This window comes from Protopterus annectens, chromosome 7.part0 (genome assembly GCF_019279795.1).
Source record: "Protopterus annectens isolate FY-2018-M chromosome 7.part0, PAN1.0, whole genome shotgun sequence".
NCBI lineage: Eukaryota > Metazoa > Chordata > Ceratodontiformes > Protopteridae > Protopterus > Protopterus annectens.
This window is the reverse complement of record NC_056739.1, coordinates 1,183,007,930-1,183,027,122: the sequence shown is the minus strand read 5'-3', so window position 1 is coordinate 1,183,027,122 and position 19,193 is coordinate 1,183,007,930. Positions and strand designations below refer to the sequence as shown.

At 37.7% G+C, this 19,193-nt stretch overlaps 1 protein-coding gene across 3 annotated transcripts in view; it reads right to left on the bottom strand.

The window, feature by feature from the left end:
* MST1 (macrophage stimulating 1) overlaps nt 1–19,193 on the bottom strand; it is a 442,641-nt gene that overhangs the window by 196,024 nt on the left and 227,424 nt on the right. For 2 of the 3 annotated variants that reach the window (XM_044077787.1, XM_044077790.1), the window contains exon 8: nt 4,323–4,491. In XM_044077787.1, the coding sequence (XP_043933722.1) occupies nt 4,323–4,491 (169 nt within the window). The remainder of the gene's footprint in view (nt 1–4,322; nt 4,492–19,193) is intronic. The other variant, XM_044077788.1, reaches the window with a different exon arrangement.

Here is a 19,193-nt window from a genome sequence, read left to right as displayed (position 1 = left end):
GTCAAATAAACTGTACTTGTAACTTTAGTATTTATTTTTGTTCCTTTCACTTTTGATGTAATCAGTTATGTGTATTGTTATAAGCATATAAGCATGTCATACACCTGTATTGGGAAGGGTACTGTGGTCCCTGTGGTGACAGGGTTGTCCATATCCAGAAGAGGGTTTAGGCCTAAACAAATGCATTCTAATTAACAAGATGCTGGCAAGGGTACAAACCACTGTTGAGGCTTACTGTATGATGCCCCCCATCCAGCTCTCACCCTCATGGGGTAATATCAAGGACAGGGGAACAAACAGGCATGGCTAATAGGGGGAAACTTGCTGGTTGGCAGGTGCAGTGTAAAAAGGTTCATGTAAAAATATATAATGACTCAACAAATACTAGCTGTCATAAGATATGTGTTATTTAGAAGAATCTGCACATTGAATGAACCCTCATTTAGTCAACTGCTCAACTGGTTGAAACATCATTTAGTTGAATTGCAAATATCATACAGATAATATCACTTTAAAAATGCTTTTACAAGGATTCTTTGCCTCCCCTAATCCCACCCCTCAATGGTGGGGGGATCAGCCCTCTCACTCCCAGACTTTATATATACTAAATCAGAGGTTGCAGTAACTTGGAGGTATATGCAAACATTTGCTTTAGTTCAAAGAATTTTGACCTCAGGGTTAGTATATAGCAAGCAGGGGTATTGAAATAATCCCACTACAGTGAGAGTACATGGAAATGAATACTCAGTGCAAAAACAGTTGTACTTTTTTATATACTTTTTAACTTTTCTCCATGTCTCTGATAGAATATGTGTTACAGTGGTATCGATGACTAAATAATCTTTCAACAAAGTGAGTAGTCAACTAAATGAGGTTTCAAACATTTGGATTCAGTCTGCTGAGATTCTACCAAATGTGGTTATTTCAAATAAAATTTACCGCAATCATCTATCGCAGTCATACAATGCCTAAGCAAATTTCAGCTTAAATATAAAATATCTCAAAACTACAAATGTTTAAAACAGTGTACACCATTCCAACACTTTTTTCCTCATACAGCCTTATGAGTGTATTCATCCTAATCTAGGCCTTCTCTCTCTCTCCTGTGTTGTAAAACCTCTGTAATTGCCCCCCCACACAAGAAAACATGTCCTTAACGAGATATCTCATAAATACTGGGAGCATTATTAACAAATGACACCATCTGGACACCTGGCTAAATGTACATACTCCTGAATTTGTTAAGCATAACTGAACCACGAGTCAAAAATATTAGACCTAACTCAAACCATTTTCCCAAGGTATCAGTAACTATCAAGACAATGAAACAGTAGGGGGAGGTACTCTATTACTGTATAAGTTAAATATAAACATCTTGTCTTTGCAAAATCAGAATTCAAGAGTCCCATGGTCCAAAACCGATCGATGAAGATACTGCTCCTAATAATGCAAGCAAGCTTGCCATGGCTATTACCTGTCTACTTCACCCTAACAATAATTATAACTCCAGAGGGCTTTAATGCCTACCTTCTTGGTCTAAACAGTAACAGCTGTTCAGGAACCCTAAGAGACCTGACTAGATCAGATGATCAGAGAAGCTCAGACTAAACAATGCATCAGATAATCATTCCCTCACTGACCTACTTATTACAAACACCTTTTATAAATACCCACAATAATGATATAATCACCTTTCATCATTGGCCATCCCAAAGTGGGTCTACTTCTAAAGCCCGACTCTCAGATGACCGACTTTCAAAATCCTTAGACAAAAATCACAAAAGTTCAGAAACCTGAACATCAACAGTTTGCTAGGGTAAGTAAACACTTCGCTAAATGCCTTGTTCTCCACTGTAGTGGAATCCCGGAGATGGTATATTTAGTTAGGGGGTGTGGAGTACGTAGCCCCCCACCTAGGTGGGTTTTACTTACCTTGGTGTAAGTTCTGTTTACAGTTGGCCACATATTTACTTACCCTGGTAAAAATCGACGTTCGGGTTTCTGATCTTTCATCATTTTTGTCTTGACACTGTCCTAAGCAAAATTAGAAACCTTTTGGCAAGAAGTCATATCCTCCAGATGTGGGATCCCTAAGAAACATCAGACCTTCTGACTCCTCCTTCCCCTTCCTCAAGTGTCCCCTATCTCTCGTGAAGACTTCCTACGAGAATGTCATAACCTTGTCTACTGCTGCTCCCTCCCCTGCAAGATTCCAGACTGTAGTGGGATTATTTTTTAGTGGGAGAGTCTCAACTTAAGACTTTAGCTGCCCAGCTGAATTTCTCTTTACCTTTGTATCTTTCAGAATTTTCACAGTGGAATCTTAGCATTCTCAAAGCATCAGGATTTTTTCAGCAAACAGTTAATACCAGATACTAATTTCTATAAATGTGATCGTGGCTGTAATGATTGTGGCCTGTACTGAGGTAAGAAAGCACAGTACAAGTGTAGATGATCTGTAGTCTGTCTAAATGCAACACGTAAGGGCAATGAATTAACAGACTTTCCATGAGCATTTTGAGGCCTGATGCCACAGGCAGAGGGCATCCCCACTCCTGCAAGGCTCCTAATGAGGTAGACAGATTTACAGTTGCCACAGTCAGTTATGGTCCACCTTTGTGTAATGCTACCACTGTGGCCCTTCTCTACTCCTCAGGAGCATAGCATGTGAAGACATTTAAAGAGGTTTAGGAGGGGATTGTTTTGGCTAAGTGATGCTTGACATTATTTAGAAGACTAATGGGAACATTATTGGGTCTCATGGACTGGTAATTTTAGTTTTGGATATTGCTGATACACCTGGTCTAAGAAGTTTATTTAAATGGTTTGGGCAGTGGTGGAGGGGAGTGGTGGGTTAAGTACAGAGTGTGAAATTAGCATTGTATTTGTCTACTATGATATCAGCAATGGGCTCGGGATCTGAGAGGGATCTTGTATAAGGACAAGTTCAATGCAGTACTGGGTATCACGTCTCCTTTGTAATGGGGAAGTGAGAATAATTTACAGGTAGTTTAGTTATGTGTTTCCTCTTTTTGTTGTAGCATTTGTTTATACAGAAGTTCCACCAAATGGGATTTCTTTTTTTTTTAATTGCTATTTGTTTTATGATGAACAGGTAGAGACAGTACTTTGCAACCATTTAAAATGGTATAGAATTCAGAAGTGTGTACAGATGCATGTGATGCTGTGTTGCTTAGGAAGTTATGTCATTTATGACTGACAAGGAGTTCTGGACTATTCACAAAATACTATTTAGCTTAAATACAGAAAGCACATCTTTTCTCATCCTGCATCTGAAGTGCAGAGATGTAATATAAAGAAAGGAGCAGAATCATTGCTCACAGGTAGACTGTATAAGCATCACTGTCATTGTCCTTAACACCAAACTGTCAGCCACTCTGTCTCAGAATTGTTCTTTAGGCATTTAGTAGTAGTCAGCTTTAGAGTCTGCGTGGTCAGCATTAAATAGGCATGATTGTTACATTGTGTTCTGTTTGTCTGTTTGCTCCTGAGCTGAACCTGAAAATGTTCCATGTGGATGACCTCTATACACTGGTTAACAAATGGTAAATAAAATAATTATAATTTATTATAACATACCACCCTAAGGCATCCTTCTTGCCATTTACCTGCTGTTAACATTGTTTCACATTGCCTAAATGTGTACGGGTTAGAAGTGGTCAAAGCTGAGAAATAAGTAATAGACAAGATGGATAAATAGCAGTGTGAAAAGAGTCATTCATTCATTCATTCATTCATTCATTCATTCATTCATTCATTCATTCATTCATTCATTCATTCATTCATTCAATTTATTCATTATCCAAGTACCCATTAAATCTAATTCAGGGTTATGGGGAAGCCAGATCCTATCCCAGCACAGTGGGCACAAAGCAAAGACAATAATCCTGTATACAATAATAGTCTGTCACAGGAAACACACACACAAAACAAAACATTCACACCTACTGACAATTTGGAAACAATCCACCTGAGGTATATTTGTGGAATATGGGAGGAAACTTGAGTAACCAGTGAAAACCCATGCAGGCATAGGAAAGGAAAGCAGACTATGCATATAAGTCTCCTCCGATGGGAATAGAACTGTATAATTAAATGCTGTGAGTCAGCAATACTAACTATTACACTCCTGTGCCACCCAACATGAGACGACAACTAATACAGATCGGTATTGTATACAAAAATGTAACTAAAGATCAAGGATATGAATCTGAATACAATAAACAATTGCTAATACTGAATATGCTTTAGAAACAAGTTCAGGATTGCAGTGGAGCACAGCGATATAAGCTACAACTTACTTGCACTCATAGTTTTCCGGAAGGAAGTTGTGGTTGTGTGGAGTCTGTGAATCCCAGCGCTGACATGGAATTCCTGAGGTTGTGGTGTTCACAGTCCCTCTGTACCCGACACCGTGTTTCTTGAAACACTTAGTGGTAAACTCCACATTCCGGAGCCTGTGCTTTTCTGCTTTAAAAATGTAAGAGAAAGAAGATAAAAAGCTGAAGGTGTCTGATGCTGTCTTAAATTTCATCTCTTCTGGAAAATAACTTAAATGTTAAAATTGTGTTTTCCAAAAAGTAGTTCAAGACTAAAATGATATCCACTTTGAAGTGCAAGATACTCTTTGAGTAGCTCTGCTTTTTTAGAACCTCCAAATTCTTTAGGGAACCAAGATAAGTTGTTTTTGCTGCTACTTGTGCTCAAGCTGCTACCTCTCTGACTCCGTCCTTATAAAAAGAAGTTACACCCTTACTATTATCTTTTTATATCAACAGATAAATAAATATGTAATCCTTCTTCCTGGCTTCAGGCTATAGGATTCAGGCAAGAAAGCAAAATAAAAAACATTGATGCACAGTAAACTGAAAGATGAGCACCAGATGTTCTACTTTCATAATGTATCCTAACTTTCTTTCTTTACTTTCTTGTTTAAGCAGTCATTGTTAACCCTACACCAGGCAGCCTGCTATGGGCAGGCTAACACATGCTCACCACAAACTTCCATCAGACAATGTGTCACAAGCTAACACATGCACACCATGCCCTTCCATCACACAGTGTGTCACAGGCTAACACATGCACACCACACACTTCTATCACACACTGTGTCATAGGCTAACATATTCACATCACACACTTCCATCACAAAGTGTGTCACAGACTAACACATGTATACCACTGTCTCACAATATATATGGCCGGGTTAACACATCCACATCAAACATGTCCGTCACACAACTTATGTCAGAAGGCTAATATATACACACCATACACTTCCAAAATACAATGTATGTCAGAAGGTTGACACACATTCACACACCACACTTCTGTCATGCAATGCAATGAGGCAGGCTAACACACATTCACACCACACACACTTCTGTATATCTTCAAACTAAGACATTGTATGGGTTGGGTAAGACATTCATGGAATGCAGCAACCTAGACCTTCCTGGCTTCCACTAGGTGTTAGTGATACTCCAGAAGACACCCCCCCCCCCCCCGCTTCCCATGTTGAGATAATACACCATGTTATCTCTTTGTTTTAAGTCCAAATGTATTTGAACATCTACGGGTAAACACTTTACATTAATAAATAATAAATGTTGCAATGAAAAACTGAAACAAGACAAGACCTTACAGAAGTAAAACTGCTAAAGCAAAATAAAAAAAAAATAAGTGAGAATAAATCAAACAGGCAAGTTCAGCAAAAATTTGAAATTAATCATCTTAAAGAGGCATACTTAGAAACTTCTTAAAATCTTTCTCATTAGGGACTGCCTGAGACATCCTAACAGGATTTTATAAAGATGTGGGCCCTAGCAGACAAAACAGTGGTTCCAGTAGGATTCCAACTGCAGCCTTGGAACCACCAACAGACCCCTGGTGGCTGACAGCAGGGTGATACAATCCATACCATGGCAAAAGTTCCTGTAGTTATGGAGAGCCCAAGTAATTCAAGACTAAGTAAAGCATGACCAGAATCTTATACATGATGCAAGACCTGAGTATCAGATAGTGTACACTACAGTGAGCCAACATAACCCTGTCATACTGGGAGAAAACCATTAGTAGCCAGGCTCTGGAGTTCTGTACCAGCTGCTGTTGATCAAGTTCTGAGTTATGTAGCCCCAGTACCAGGGAACTACAGTAGGTTAAATAGGAAGAAGACATAGTACACAACCAGTGGAAGGTTCACAGGAGGAATAAGATACTTTGCAAGGGCAATATTCCTAAAATGGAAAGAAAAGAACTTGATAGCTGACACCTAGTACTTAAGTGTCAATTTGTCATGAATAATAACCTTTAAGTTATCCACCTTTGACACTAATTTTAGCCTGTTGCATCACAGAAAATATCAAGACATAAAACAGGAGCATAGGAATCCTAAACAGAGGTATGAATTGGTGTAGCAACTATGTTGGAGGTAATAAACTTTAATAGATTATAAATCATTCACCTGTGGAGATATGTCAAGTCATCTGCGAATGAGATGATGGCATTCACAGTTTTGTTGGTATGAGAGGTAAAGCTGTGTGTCATCAGTATGGCAATGGTAAAGTAAGCCTCTCATCTGAATAATGGTTCCTGGGGTAAGGATATGTACAGAGATTAACATCAGACAAAAAAATGAAACCCTGCTGTATACCACAAGTGAGAAAGAGTATAATGACTATGAGTTGACATGGTCAGCCATTGAGGTATCAGTGGTTCCATAATTGGTCCAAAAACAGATCCCATTATGCACCATGCCAAATGCTGACCAGAGATCAAGCAGACCCAAAAACAAACAATAGCACTAATTCCTCACCAATACAAGCTCATTAAAGATTCTAGTAAAGACCATCTTTGCCAAACTAATTCCATGTGTAAAGAACACAGCATAAAACTTAATGCAAAAAAAAAGAACAACTCTGCATCTACTATGCTGATAATATAGTCCCCAAAACTGATGCCATTATCAGAAATCTAGGTACATTCAGAAATATGAGCTGTCCTTTGTCCACCATGAGTCAACTGTCATTAGGAAAGCCTTCTTCTTAATCCAAATATCTACTAAAGGTATATCCTCTCCTGCAAAGGAAATTATCATACACTATACTATAAAATCATTTTATAGGTCAAAGTATTGATGGGGAGTGGGAATATTTTGTCCAGCTTCTTTCCCTATAACTGTAGCTATACTTTCCCTTACACTGCTGCAACTGTCATCTTCCTACTGTGCATTTCTAAAATTTATCAGACTTACCTGGAGGTTATCCAACTGTGGATTTTCCTCAGGACTGGTCAGTCATGAGGTAGAAAATACTGTCTCCTACTAATACAGATATTGGAATATCAGGGTCTAATTCTTCTCCTTGGAAAGACAACTTATAGTGGTACTCTTTAGAATCAGTTACAATTTCTACCTTACATATTCTTTTTTCCTTTTTATAAACCTCAAGCATCGAACCCTCTTTCTTCTGTTTAGGGTTCTTATAATCATTTGGGCTTTTTTCAAAGTTAGTTTGCCTCTCAGTATGCGATATCCCCCCTTGTTTTCTTTTTGCTTGAGCTTGCTCTTCCTTTGTCTCTCTCTGAGTGAGCAGTGTGCTATCATTTAGTTGTTCTTCTCTGTGTAGCTTTCCTTCTGCAAAGCCTATCTCAAAACAACATTTTCCTTTAGTTTTACTTTTTATCTTATCTATAAATAGCTTTTGTTTAGAGTCTTCCCTTACTTGAGTTTCCCGTCTCACACTTATAGTAATGGGGTTAGAAATCTGACCAGATACTTTTCTTTTTCCTCTTTCACTATAAAAGTGAAGTCTTTCTTACTGATGTTCCTCCTCAGCTGCTGCTGCTGCTTACGAGTCTCCATTTTTTTTGGGAGGGGTGGGTCTATTTTTTCTGTTTTGCTTTGATAGTGTTCAATTCAGGTTGTATATTCCTGTTTTGCAACACTTTTAGATTGCAGTCCTTTGCACTATAACTCTCTTCCTTCTACCATCTTTGCTTTTGCAGGCTTTTGGGCTATAGGCACATGTTACTAGATTTCTTTAAATGTTTGTAAAAATGTGCATGTTCTTCTTTTGTCTGTAACCTAGAAAAGTGTCTGTAACTTTGAGGCTTTCTAGTACTATATCTTGATCTTTGTTAGATTCATAAACTCTTAAGAATGTGTCTGGTGGCTGCTCCCCTACTTTTTCAAGTTATGTAGAGGTGTATCTGCAAGCTTATTTGCTTACTGGTTCCCCTCCCCACACCGATAAGATAGTCTATCAAAAGGAATATATTCTTCCCATTACTCCATAGTCCTTAAAGTGGGAATAATTTTTCCCTGTTATCATATCAGGTATTAAACTGGGAAATACAACAACAAAATTAATTATCCTCCCAAATACAGTTTGCAGTCCTTGCTGTGTAATGGGAAACTTTGTTCCATTACCATGAATACAGAGGTGCTGCGGTAGCATTGTATCCTCACAGTAAGACGCTGTCCGGTTCGATTCTCAACTAGAGCACCTTCTGCGTGGAGACATGCGTGAATAGGCGTACCTTTGTTGAAGGTTGTGCATCAGGACTGGCAACTCGGCATGTAAAAATACACTGCCAATCATTAGTGGACCGGAGTTCCGCTGTGGCAACCCCTAACCGGGAAAAGCCAAAAGACACAAACAAACATTTATTGAGGGTCTTATTAGTACAGACATACTGTGACTTTATAAGTGTAATCATACTGCCAGAATCTAGTAGTCTCTGGAGATACCTGACATCCATTAAGACACTGAACTTAATTAACTTTTCTGTAGCATGATAATTTGTCACAGTCCACAGGCATGTCATTATTAGTAGTTTTTCACTGGTTATAGCTTTCATGGGCATAACAACATTTACCATTACTAATACAAAGACTACCTATGTTACCCTTTTCCCACATTTAAACAGAGCATGCCTACAACTGATACTTTAGGTTTGTTAGCAGAATTTGACACATGATTTACCAAAGGTATGGACTGCTCATTTGCAAACATAATTTAATTTCATGACCGGAGTTCCGCTGTGGCGACCCCTAACCAGGAAAAGCCAAAAGACACAACAACAACAATCTGTATGAGTACAACAATTTTTAGCATCATTAGGGTCACTTTGAAACACCCACTTTCATAAAGTAGCAGGCAAAACTCTTAAATCATCGACTAAGATTTCTATCATTTGATTTTTAGTATACTGACCCCCAAAATCTAACTACAGTTTAAGATCACATTTTAGATAATATTATTAAGATATTTTTGGTTTGTTAGGAGAAAATGTCCAGCTATGAAACTTTTGAGCTTATGAATTAAAGGTTACACAAGCCCAGGCTAACGATACAGTCTTTACATTTTGCAGTCATAAAACTCAGTCCTTTATATGCCCATTAAGTCTTTTAACGGCTCCATAGAAAGCTGAACTTAAAGAAAAACAAAACACTACCCACACTCCCAGCTACTTAAATATACCAACTCCAAGTGTGCACTACCATAGGGAAAGGGCACATTACCTGATCCCACTATACAGCAGTCTCGCTCAACTAAACACCAACAATGTTCAAAATGTTCATTTTCAAACTCAGTAGCCAATATTTCAAGTGCTCAGACTCTTGTGAGTTTAAATGCTTGAAAGGAATCCATATATATGTAAAGAAGTCATTTGTCTCAATAGAAATATACTTTACAGCAGATTTCATAGAGGCAAAATTCAGATCCACTTCCATATGTCCTGGATGAGTCCTTATTTAAGTAGTGTGCAGCAACTTAATGGCGAAAACTGCATCAAGAAGAGTCATGTCTTCCTTTCACATGATTAACCCCGGGATTCAGAACGGTTTACTGCAAAACAGAAGACTTATCTTGGAAGGTGTTGGCATCATGGTAAGCCTTTCTGATTCAGAGACCATTGTTCTGCTATTATTGTCCCCCAGAAATGGCTGAAGCTTGGAGAGCAGTCTTACTGGGGAAGCTGCATGCTAATGAGGCAGTCTAAGCGACTGGCTAATGCTAATGATCCATGTGCTCACTCTCCCTTTGAAATATCCATGGCTCCAAATTTTGATAGTATTCATCATTTCATTCCTATGGGAGCAGCTGAGGTACAGGTAATGTATCAGAGATGTGTATGTGTGTGTCTGAACAGGCATGAATGTGGCTGAATAGATGCATATGTGTCCATTTGTATCTGTGTGCATGTACATTTGTGTGTGTGTCTGCCTTTCTGGGTGGTAGTAGTATTACAGAAAGTGGGTTGGTGATGCTGACTGTGTGTGTGTGTGTGTGTGTGTGTGTGTGTGTGTGTGTGTGTCTGTGTGTGTGTGTGTGTGTGTGTGTGTGTGTGTGTGTGTGTGTGTGTGTGTGTGTGTGTGTGTGTGTGTGTGTGTGTGTGTATGTGTGTGTGTCTCTGTGCCTTTGTGTCTGTGTGCATGGGTGAGTGTTTTTGTGAGTGTATGCGGAGTTGTTTGTGGATGCTTTTGTGTGTGTGTGTGTGTGTGTGTGTGTGTGTGTGTGTGTGTGTGTGCACGTGCATGTGTCTGTCTGTCTGTGTGTGTGTGTGCACGCATGCTAATGAGCTTGTGTAGGGGGTGTCCATGCAACAGAGATACATAGGCTAGTAGAGAGAGCACTTGCATGGCCAAGTCTGACAGTGTAAAGTTTAATTCAGAGACATGGTAATGCACTGCTTATGAGGTATGGCAATGACCTGCTTATGAGGCATGGTAATGAGCTGTTATGAGGTGTGGCAATGAGCTGCTTATGAGATGTTTCTCTGTGTGGCTTTACCATATCTCTGAAATGGTGATTGTCTCTATTGAAATGACTGACCTAAGTTGACCAATTACAGCTGTTACACAAAATCTCTCTCAATCTTTTCTTATCAAAATGTTGGTAACTTTTGCAGTTTAAAAGGGAAGTGGTGGGTTAGGAAGGGTTACCATGGATACAGGAGGATTTAGAGGGCACTAATTAGGCATATCAATCAGAAACCTAATGCTATGCATAATTACACTGCTGTAGATATAACTCTTTGGTTTTCACAGAATTAAAAGACAGATAATTGTTTTATAAAGATGCATTGAAAAGCCTCATGATATATAACATTACTTTTATAGATATCCTTCAATCTTAGCATATCTATTGTCTTTAAAAATTCAGTTCCACATCAATAAGGTTTTGTTACCCCATTAAATGTGTCAAACAAAAAGGAATCATAACCATCTCTATTTAAGATACTCAGCTCTAATACTGCATATGACTCCCCATATGATTATTTCTTTACTGACAATCTACAACAGCAGCAGTACAACCTTCAGAAACATTACCACACAATGTGTGCACCTCATAGGTTTGGGCTTTCTCTTCTCCTTTCTTGATAATATTTTACAAAGTATTTAAAACAGTTTATCTAAAACTGTGTATTAGTTCAAGAAAATTAATGAAGACACTTAATAAAACTTCAAAAGTGGTTAAATATAAGTAAAGTACAATTCTAGCCAAAACAAGCAAATAACTGAAATAACAAATGTTTCCACAATAAACAAGGAACCTGAGTAAAACGCTATACTGTACAGACAATTATTCAAATGGAAGATAATCGTGTTGTGTTCAGAAGATTTTTCCTTACATTAAACATAGTCATAAAAAACTGAGAAACATTGCCCTGCCACAGTTTACTATAATTTAACAATCCACTATATTGTTAACTATTTAGAATAGTCTGGGCTTGCTGCATAGCCATAATGTTACTAGCTAACATGTAGAGATGTGGGGGGCAGGGAAAACTCAGGAATTCAGGGGTCAGCAAAGAAAAGAAGACCACTGATCGTACTAAGATATTTTCTCTTCATGGGTTGGCCAGTCCAAGCTGTACAGCTCTCACCATGAAGTCCTTTGTATATAAAGGAGATAACCCTCCAGTTACACAATGAATGTCCAATGACTGATATTTTCCATACTGTGTGAAGCACACCTGGTAAAGCCTTGCAGCTTCAGAAATGTTGCTTTGCAGCAGAAGCATCCTATTTTACTTAATATCACCATAATTGGTCACAGAAGATGGCTATTTTCTTGTTTGGCAGTTCCAGTGATTGAAACAGAAAATGGAGAGCATAGATGTACAATGTCACATTAATAGAGTTTGGGGGTACACCCCCCCAAAATAATTTCATTTACATATTTTATAAAGTATTGTTATTTGTGCAGAATAGTTCACTTGCTCTGTAATATGCATCAATGACAGCTTCAGTGAACTGCCATTTATCTTAACACTACTAATTGTTACTTGGTTAGCAGATGCTTTAGTAACATTTCATTTCTGTGTCTCCCACTGTGCTTTTACTTTCTTTGTATAGACTTTATGGTGCAATAGAGTTTTGTGCAGTTAAACAGTATGCCATTTTTTCTTTCATAATGGCATAATATGGGCAAGCAATGGTAATGTACCCACTGTCATGTAGTGTAAAAGGAATGTGGTGTATGCCCTAAAGAATCTCTGATGTGCTATAAGCTCTTTATTATCTAAACTCTGCTTTCATGAGCAGGCATGCATAATGCTGTCTGCCTCACTTTTACAAATGTCTGTGCTCCAACATTCTGCATAGGAATCACAGTACGCAGTATTATCTCACTTTCTGTTTTAAATGTGGAATTCTATTTGTCAGGGAGAAAAACATTTTTTGGGGTCCATTTAGCTGATACTGATAGATGTTGATACATCTGAACTGTTAGTTCATAATTTAACCACAACAAAATGGAAACTTCTGGCATAGTTTGCTAACCCCTCTGATCTTCTCAATTCTTACAGGAAAATAAAAAATAATGAAAGTCTGAACCACCAAGCTAAAAACAAATGCCCTTTTTAGTAGAGGCAAGCCTCAAGGTGAAACATTTGCCACTGTAGCCGCTTTAATGTGTATGCCTCATTGTCAAACTAAGAGTGTTATATATCTGGCCAAGTGTAAAGACTGTGACTCATTTTATGTAGGGAAAACAAATTGTCATTTTAAAGAAAAAAATTTGCAGCATTTGTCATCTATGCATACACAGAATGTACATAATGCCTTATATCAGCATATTAAAAATAATGTGGGCCATACTTTTAATTTTTTAGCCTAACAAATTGTAAAAATGAGTGCAAGGGGTGGGGACCTAATAAATTTGACAGAATTATATGAAATAAGGTGGATCATTGAGCTTAGGGCAGATGGAAGTCCAGGCTTGAATAGTGTGCTACCTATAAAACCCTGTGTTAAAAGGGTGTAGACCATATTATTGAGATGTAATTGTTTGTTCATTATTTAAATACCTTTGAGTAGTTTGTAGTGATGTCTGATGAAGGGATTACATCCCAAAAACGTTTACCCATTGTCTGTTTTATTGTTTTATTAAAGCATTTGTTTTTCACTTGGTAGCTCAGACTTTCATTATTTTTTATTCAGTTTGCTTGTTCATCTGAACCTTTAGTATTTTAGCCCTATTTATGACTTTATTGATTGAAGTTTTACAGGTAGTACAACATACTTCGTAAATGTTGACCAAACTGTCCTTGTTCACACCATTAGTCTTGATCTTGTTCTCAAACATTCTCCCAATTTCAGTAACCTGCTTGATACCACCTCACTAGTCAAATCTAACCATCCTGCTGTGATTTGCTCTTTGAAATCCTGTTTTGTGGGCCCTGATAACTCCTCTATACTGAAGGATACCTCCCAGGCCAATTATTTACCATTTACTGATTTTATTGACAATTGCAGATGGTATAGCTTCCCAACAAATCTTCTAACTAAAGCTGCTGCTTCTTGCTCTGAATTTTACTCCATCTTGGATAGATGCACTGAGGCAGCGGTACCAGTCTTGATTAAGCATAATGGCAAATTTAGAAATAAATCCATATTGTGGAACAACCACATCAACATATTCTATAATAAAAGGAAAAGCTCCTGGGCATCATTTAAAGATGTCCATTTCATCATTATAGAAGGGAGATTTAAATGTTGTCTTTAAGGCTCTCAAATGTACCATTAGGAAAAGTCTAACTATGAACTTGGATTACAACTAACTCAAAGTTAACCATAATACTTTCTTCAACTATATTATAAGATTAGAAGCAACCTACAATTCTGCACTGAACTGATCTCCAATGGTACCTCTTTTTTAACCCCAAGGAAATTGTTAACATTTTTGGGGACAAATTCACTTCCATCTTCACTCCATCAACCCTCCCCTTTCTCCTCTCCTTTCCCTTCCCTTATACTCCCCCTCCTGAGATCAATTTGGACAAGTCTTTTTAACACTTTTCAAAATTAAAAGCACTATTTCCTTAGGTCCTGACATGTAAAGTCCCACTTAGCAAAACCTCTCCACCAGCTCTTCAACTTGATTCTCTCTCCACTGGTCATGTCCTCAAGAAATAGAGAATGGCAGTTGTGGTGCCCTTGCGTAAAGGTGGTCCATCTACTGACCCTGGGAATTACAGGCCTATTAGTCTCACTAGTGTTATTTGCAAGACTTTGGAAAATATAATAGCTAAACAAATAAACAATGATATAGGTATCCTTATATCCATGGATACATGTCTATTTGAGAAGGATAAAAACACAGGTACCAGATGAACAGCTTGGTCTTCACCTCAGAGGCAGTAGTATGTATAAAAAGTCAAACTGCCACAGTAGAAGGAAAATTCTTCATTGCAAGGACAAAGTGAGCGTTTTCACGACCTTCCAGGTCGCTTCATCAGACTTAATAAAACATCCCATGCCTTCCTTGATATATATACTTTCAAAGTGACCAATCAGTTAAGACAAACAATTAAATATTTATATCAGAACGCATTTTAGAACATATGAGGGACATAGTAAACAAAAAGGAGAGTAGTGCCCTAGCTAAACATGTAGAAGCTGAAGGGATGCACCATGTTTTTAAATTTTTAGTTTTAGAAGTTCTGGAAGAATATATCAGTGGGGGAGATACTAGAAATAGAACAGAAGAGGCTGAGCAAAAATGGATTCTGTAACTAAATGCAGACAATCGCCAGGCATTAATGAAACTGTTTCTTTGAAACCATTTTTAAAGGCAAGAGCCTTAAAGCACTAATTCCCTTCTGCATGGTTCTATAGGCATTCACATTTGAACTTGCATACTGTTTTAACAGTTTTATGTCTAGTTATGTTTTTTCTACTATTTTAAAATTAATTGAGTCTGATATAAATATTTAATTGTTTATCTTAACTGATTGGTTACTTTGAAAGTATATATATCAAGCAAGGCATGGGATGTTTTATTAAGTCTGATGAAGCGACCTGGAAGGTCATGAAAACGCTCACTTTGTCCTTGCAATAAAGAATTTTCCTTCTACTGTGGCAGTTCATCTTTTTATACATACTACATATCTATTTGGCTTTTAAAAGGGCAGATTGCACCTGTTCAACTTGGTTGAGTTCTTTAGAAGGTTACTAAAGCCATGGATAAGGGGCATACAGTCCACACTGCTTATCTAGATCTTGCCAAGGCCAATGACACTATCACTCATGCTGGGATTACTGATAAACTCTCCCAATTTAAAAATAGCCCATACATAGTTCACTAGACTGGTAACTGGCTGTCTGGTAGAACCCATACCAATTAGGCTAGGGATATTTGCTCTAGACAGACAAATGTCACTAGCAGTGACCCACAAAATTCTGTCCTGGGTTCCATCCTCTTTGGTATATATTGCTATACAATCTGATATCAATGGACTCTGGCTAACCAAGTTTACTGATGACTGCAAACAGGTAGCTGTTATCAAACCACATTGTGATATTCAAATTCTCCATCAAGGGCTGAGCCAAACAAGTGCTTGGTGTACAGGCAGTCCTGGGTTACGGATATCCAACATGCGGACAACCCATAGATACAAACGGGCTGCTGCAATGTCTGAAATAACATAAAAAAAAATAAAATTGTTAAATCTGTGTGTGTGTGTGTGTGTGTGTGTGTGTGTGTGTGTGTGTGTGTGTGTGTGTGTGTGTGTGTGTGTGTGTGTGAGATCAGAAGAGTGAGCGATGTGTGAGTGAATGTATGTATGAATGAGGAAGTGACTGTGAGTATGAGAGATTGGAAGAGTGACAGCGATGTGTGTGAGTGAATGCACATATGAATGAAGAAGTGACTGTGTGTATGAGAGATCAGGAGAGTGAGAGCGATGTGTGAGTGAATGCAGGTATGAATGAGGAAGTGACTGTGTGTATGAGAGATCATGAGTGAGAGCGATGTGTGAGTGAATGCAGGTATGAATGAAGAAGTGACTGTGTGTATGAGAGAGAGAGAGAGAGAGACAGAGTGAAGATTGAGAGAAAGGGAGTGATCCCCTGGCAGTAGTTAAGAGGTGGGTGGTTGCATAAGGGGAGGGGCTTAGTTATGGAATAGGTAAAGTAGGGTTAAGAGTGTTTGTGTGTGTGTCATACCTCTAAAGCTCTTAGAGCAAGAAATCTGGACAAAACCATAAATAAAAGTGGGACAAATGCCAAAAAATAAGGACAATTTTAATAAATATTGTTCTTACAAACTTATGAAGTTAATAGAATAACAGGTTTTGCATTAGCATGAATTTTCTGAAGGGTATAAATTCTGAAACTCAAGTGTCTGTCATTATTTTCTAACATCAGTCTTTATGATTTGTCAATATATTTGCTAAACAACCACAATGTTATGAAAAATGGACCAAAATATGAGGCATAAATCTGGATATTCTCCAAAAATCTGCACAATTGAGAGGTATGGGTGTGTGAAAAAGTCCTCATAAACACTGCATTTAATAACAAGATGTCTTATACCAGCTTTGTTGATAGAAGTAAGGAAGCAAAGCTCATAAGTAAGGAAGCATAGCTACAGTATACAGTATTATGTTTAAGATTTTTTTTTTTGGAAATGTTTCTAAAGTGTTTTATATGCAAAGAAAAGTAAAATAAATACTAGACTGAGGCAAACATTTGACTAAGTGACATTTAATAAGAGCCATATGTACGTGTTTCGACTTACATACAAATTTAACTTAAGGACAGAGTAAAAATCAGATCTTGTCCTTAACCCGAGGACTGCCTGTATTAAACATGGGCTTACCCTCAACATCAAAAAATCCAGCAGACTCTCTCTGATTATTTCTGTTTGAGCAGAGGAACCAGGCAGGGCTGTCCTCCTTCCCTTTTGTTATTTGGACTATATTTAGAACCACTGGCAAAGAAAATAAGAGACTCAGAAACTCAAGGATATAATTGGTATGGTAGTCATGAAAAGCTGGCTCTATTTGCATATGATATTATTTTATACCTGATAAAACCAGAAAAGGGCATTTCAGTGTTGTGGAACATTTTGAGACAGTTTCAAATCTTTTCAGGATATAAAATAATGAATATAAACAAAGACAACAGTTGTAAATTATGTACACACACACAAATTAGTTCAGCAATATCCATATTTTTGGGGTCATGATTAAATGAAGTACTTAGGAGTATGGATAAAAAAAGATTCTGGTGTGGCAGCTAAGAATATGTGGGAAGAGACAAAACAAAAGATAATACCAAAACTGAGAAATTGGAAGCTCTGTTATAGGGAGATGGATAGCAAGATACAAGCAGTTAAAATGTTTTTAGTCCCTTTAGTTTTATACACAGGTCAGGCATCTGTTTATTAACCACTGGAGAAGTTGTGGACAGCAAGCAATAAAAAGCTGAAGAATTTTATCTGGGAGGGGAAGAGGCAAAAGTCAAGTGGGATAAGCTGATTCTTCCAACTGAACAATGCGGTTTGGGTTTACCCGATTTGAAGGAGTATTTCAGGGCTGCACCGTTAAGGCTCCTATACATAGCACAAGCAGAAATCTATAATTCAAAGTAGAAAAGGATGATGATAAAACAAGGGGAAGCTCAAGAAACAAGGAGAGACTGGGATTTTGGCTGTAGATCCTTAAGGAGAATAACAATAACCATGCAGAATATTATAATTATAAAGTAGAAGAAAGTATTCTAAAAACTAAGCCAACAAGGGGAATGCAGAAAGGAGATTCTGTTGATAGGGATGACTGCAATTAGGGATACAGATAATAGGCAAGAGGGGGCTGGAATTTACTGGAGAAAACTAGTAAAAGAACCAAGGTATTGGGAGCAAATAATTAGAGGGAACATTAATAGAATGGGAAATGTCCAATCATTTATTTGGACTGCAGGATAGAGACTGCCTTCCCTATTATGGATTGATATCAGAGTATAGGCAAAGAGAAAGGAACAGGGGAATCCTAAGTGAAAGACCAGCACTGGTAGACTATTTAGTAGAATCGAGAAGAGAAGAGAAGCTACTGTTAAAAATAGGAATAATTAGTACAGCATACAAGATATTGCATGATAAATATAAGAATTAATCAGAGGAGGATAGAAAGGGTTGGGAAGAGAGACTGGATAAGCAATTCATAAAGAAACAATGGGGGGATATATGCATGTCTCCCAAATATGCAAGTCTAGAAGTGTTTGCACGGGTATTTTTATACCCCAAGTAGACTCCAAATAATTTTTCCTCGGGTAGACAGCAAATGTTGGAGGTGTGATGGGGAAGAAAGAGGTAACCGGGAACATATTTTCTGGGAATGTAATGAGTTAGCAGACTTAAAAGATTCTCTACAGACTGCTCTGTTAGAGATGCTGGATGAGCAAATTGGTGTAGCCAATCAGAATTGCCTAGACAAAGTAAGGCGTTACTGAGTCTAATTATGGTGGCTGACAAAAAAGCAATTACTAGAAAATGGAAATCAGAGTCTAAATCAACTTTAGTAGAAATAGTGAATATAGTAACAGAGATAAAACAACTGGAAGTGGGAATCTTTAGAAAAGGATAATAGCAAATTACATAAGAAAAATTTGGAACTGTGGGAACAATACATGCAGAGGAGGAACAAGGTTTAAAAGAAGGCAGGATGTGAATCAGCTATGCAATGTTTGACTGACAATGGCTGGAGAGATTATAAGTGATGTATAATGTTTGCAACTACAATTATGTCAACTTGGCTGTGATGTATAATGTTCGCAACTAAAATTATGTCAGTATGGTTTGTTTTCATTTATATAAATGTATGATTACCTCTGTCATACGTGATAATTTAATAAAGATGTTTCTTGTTTAAAAAAAAGAAAT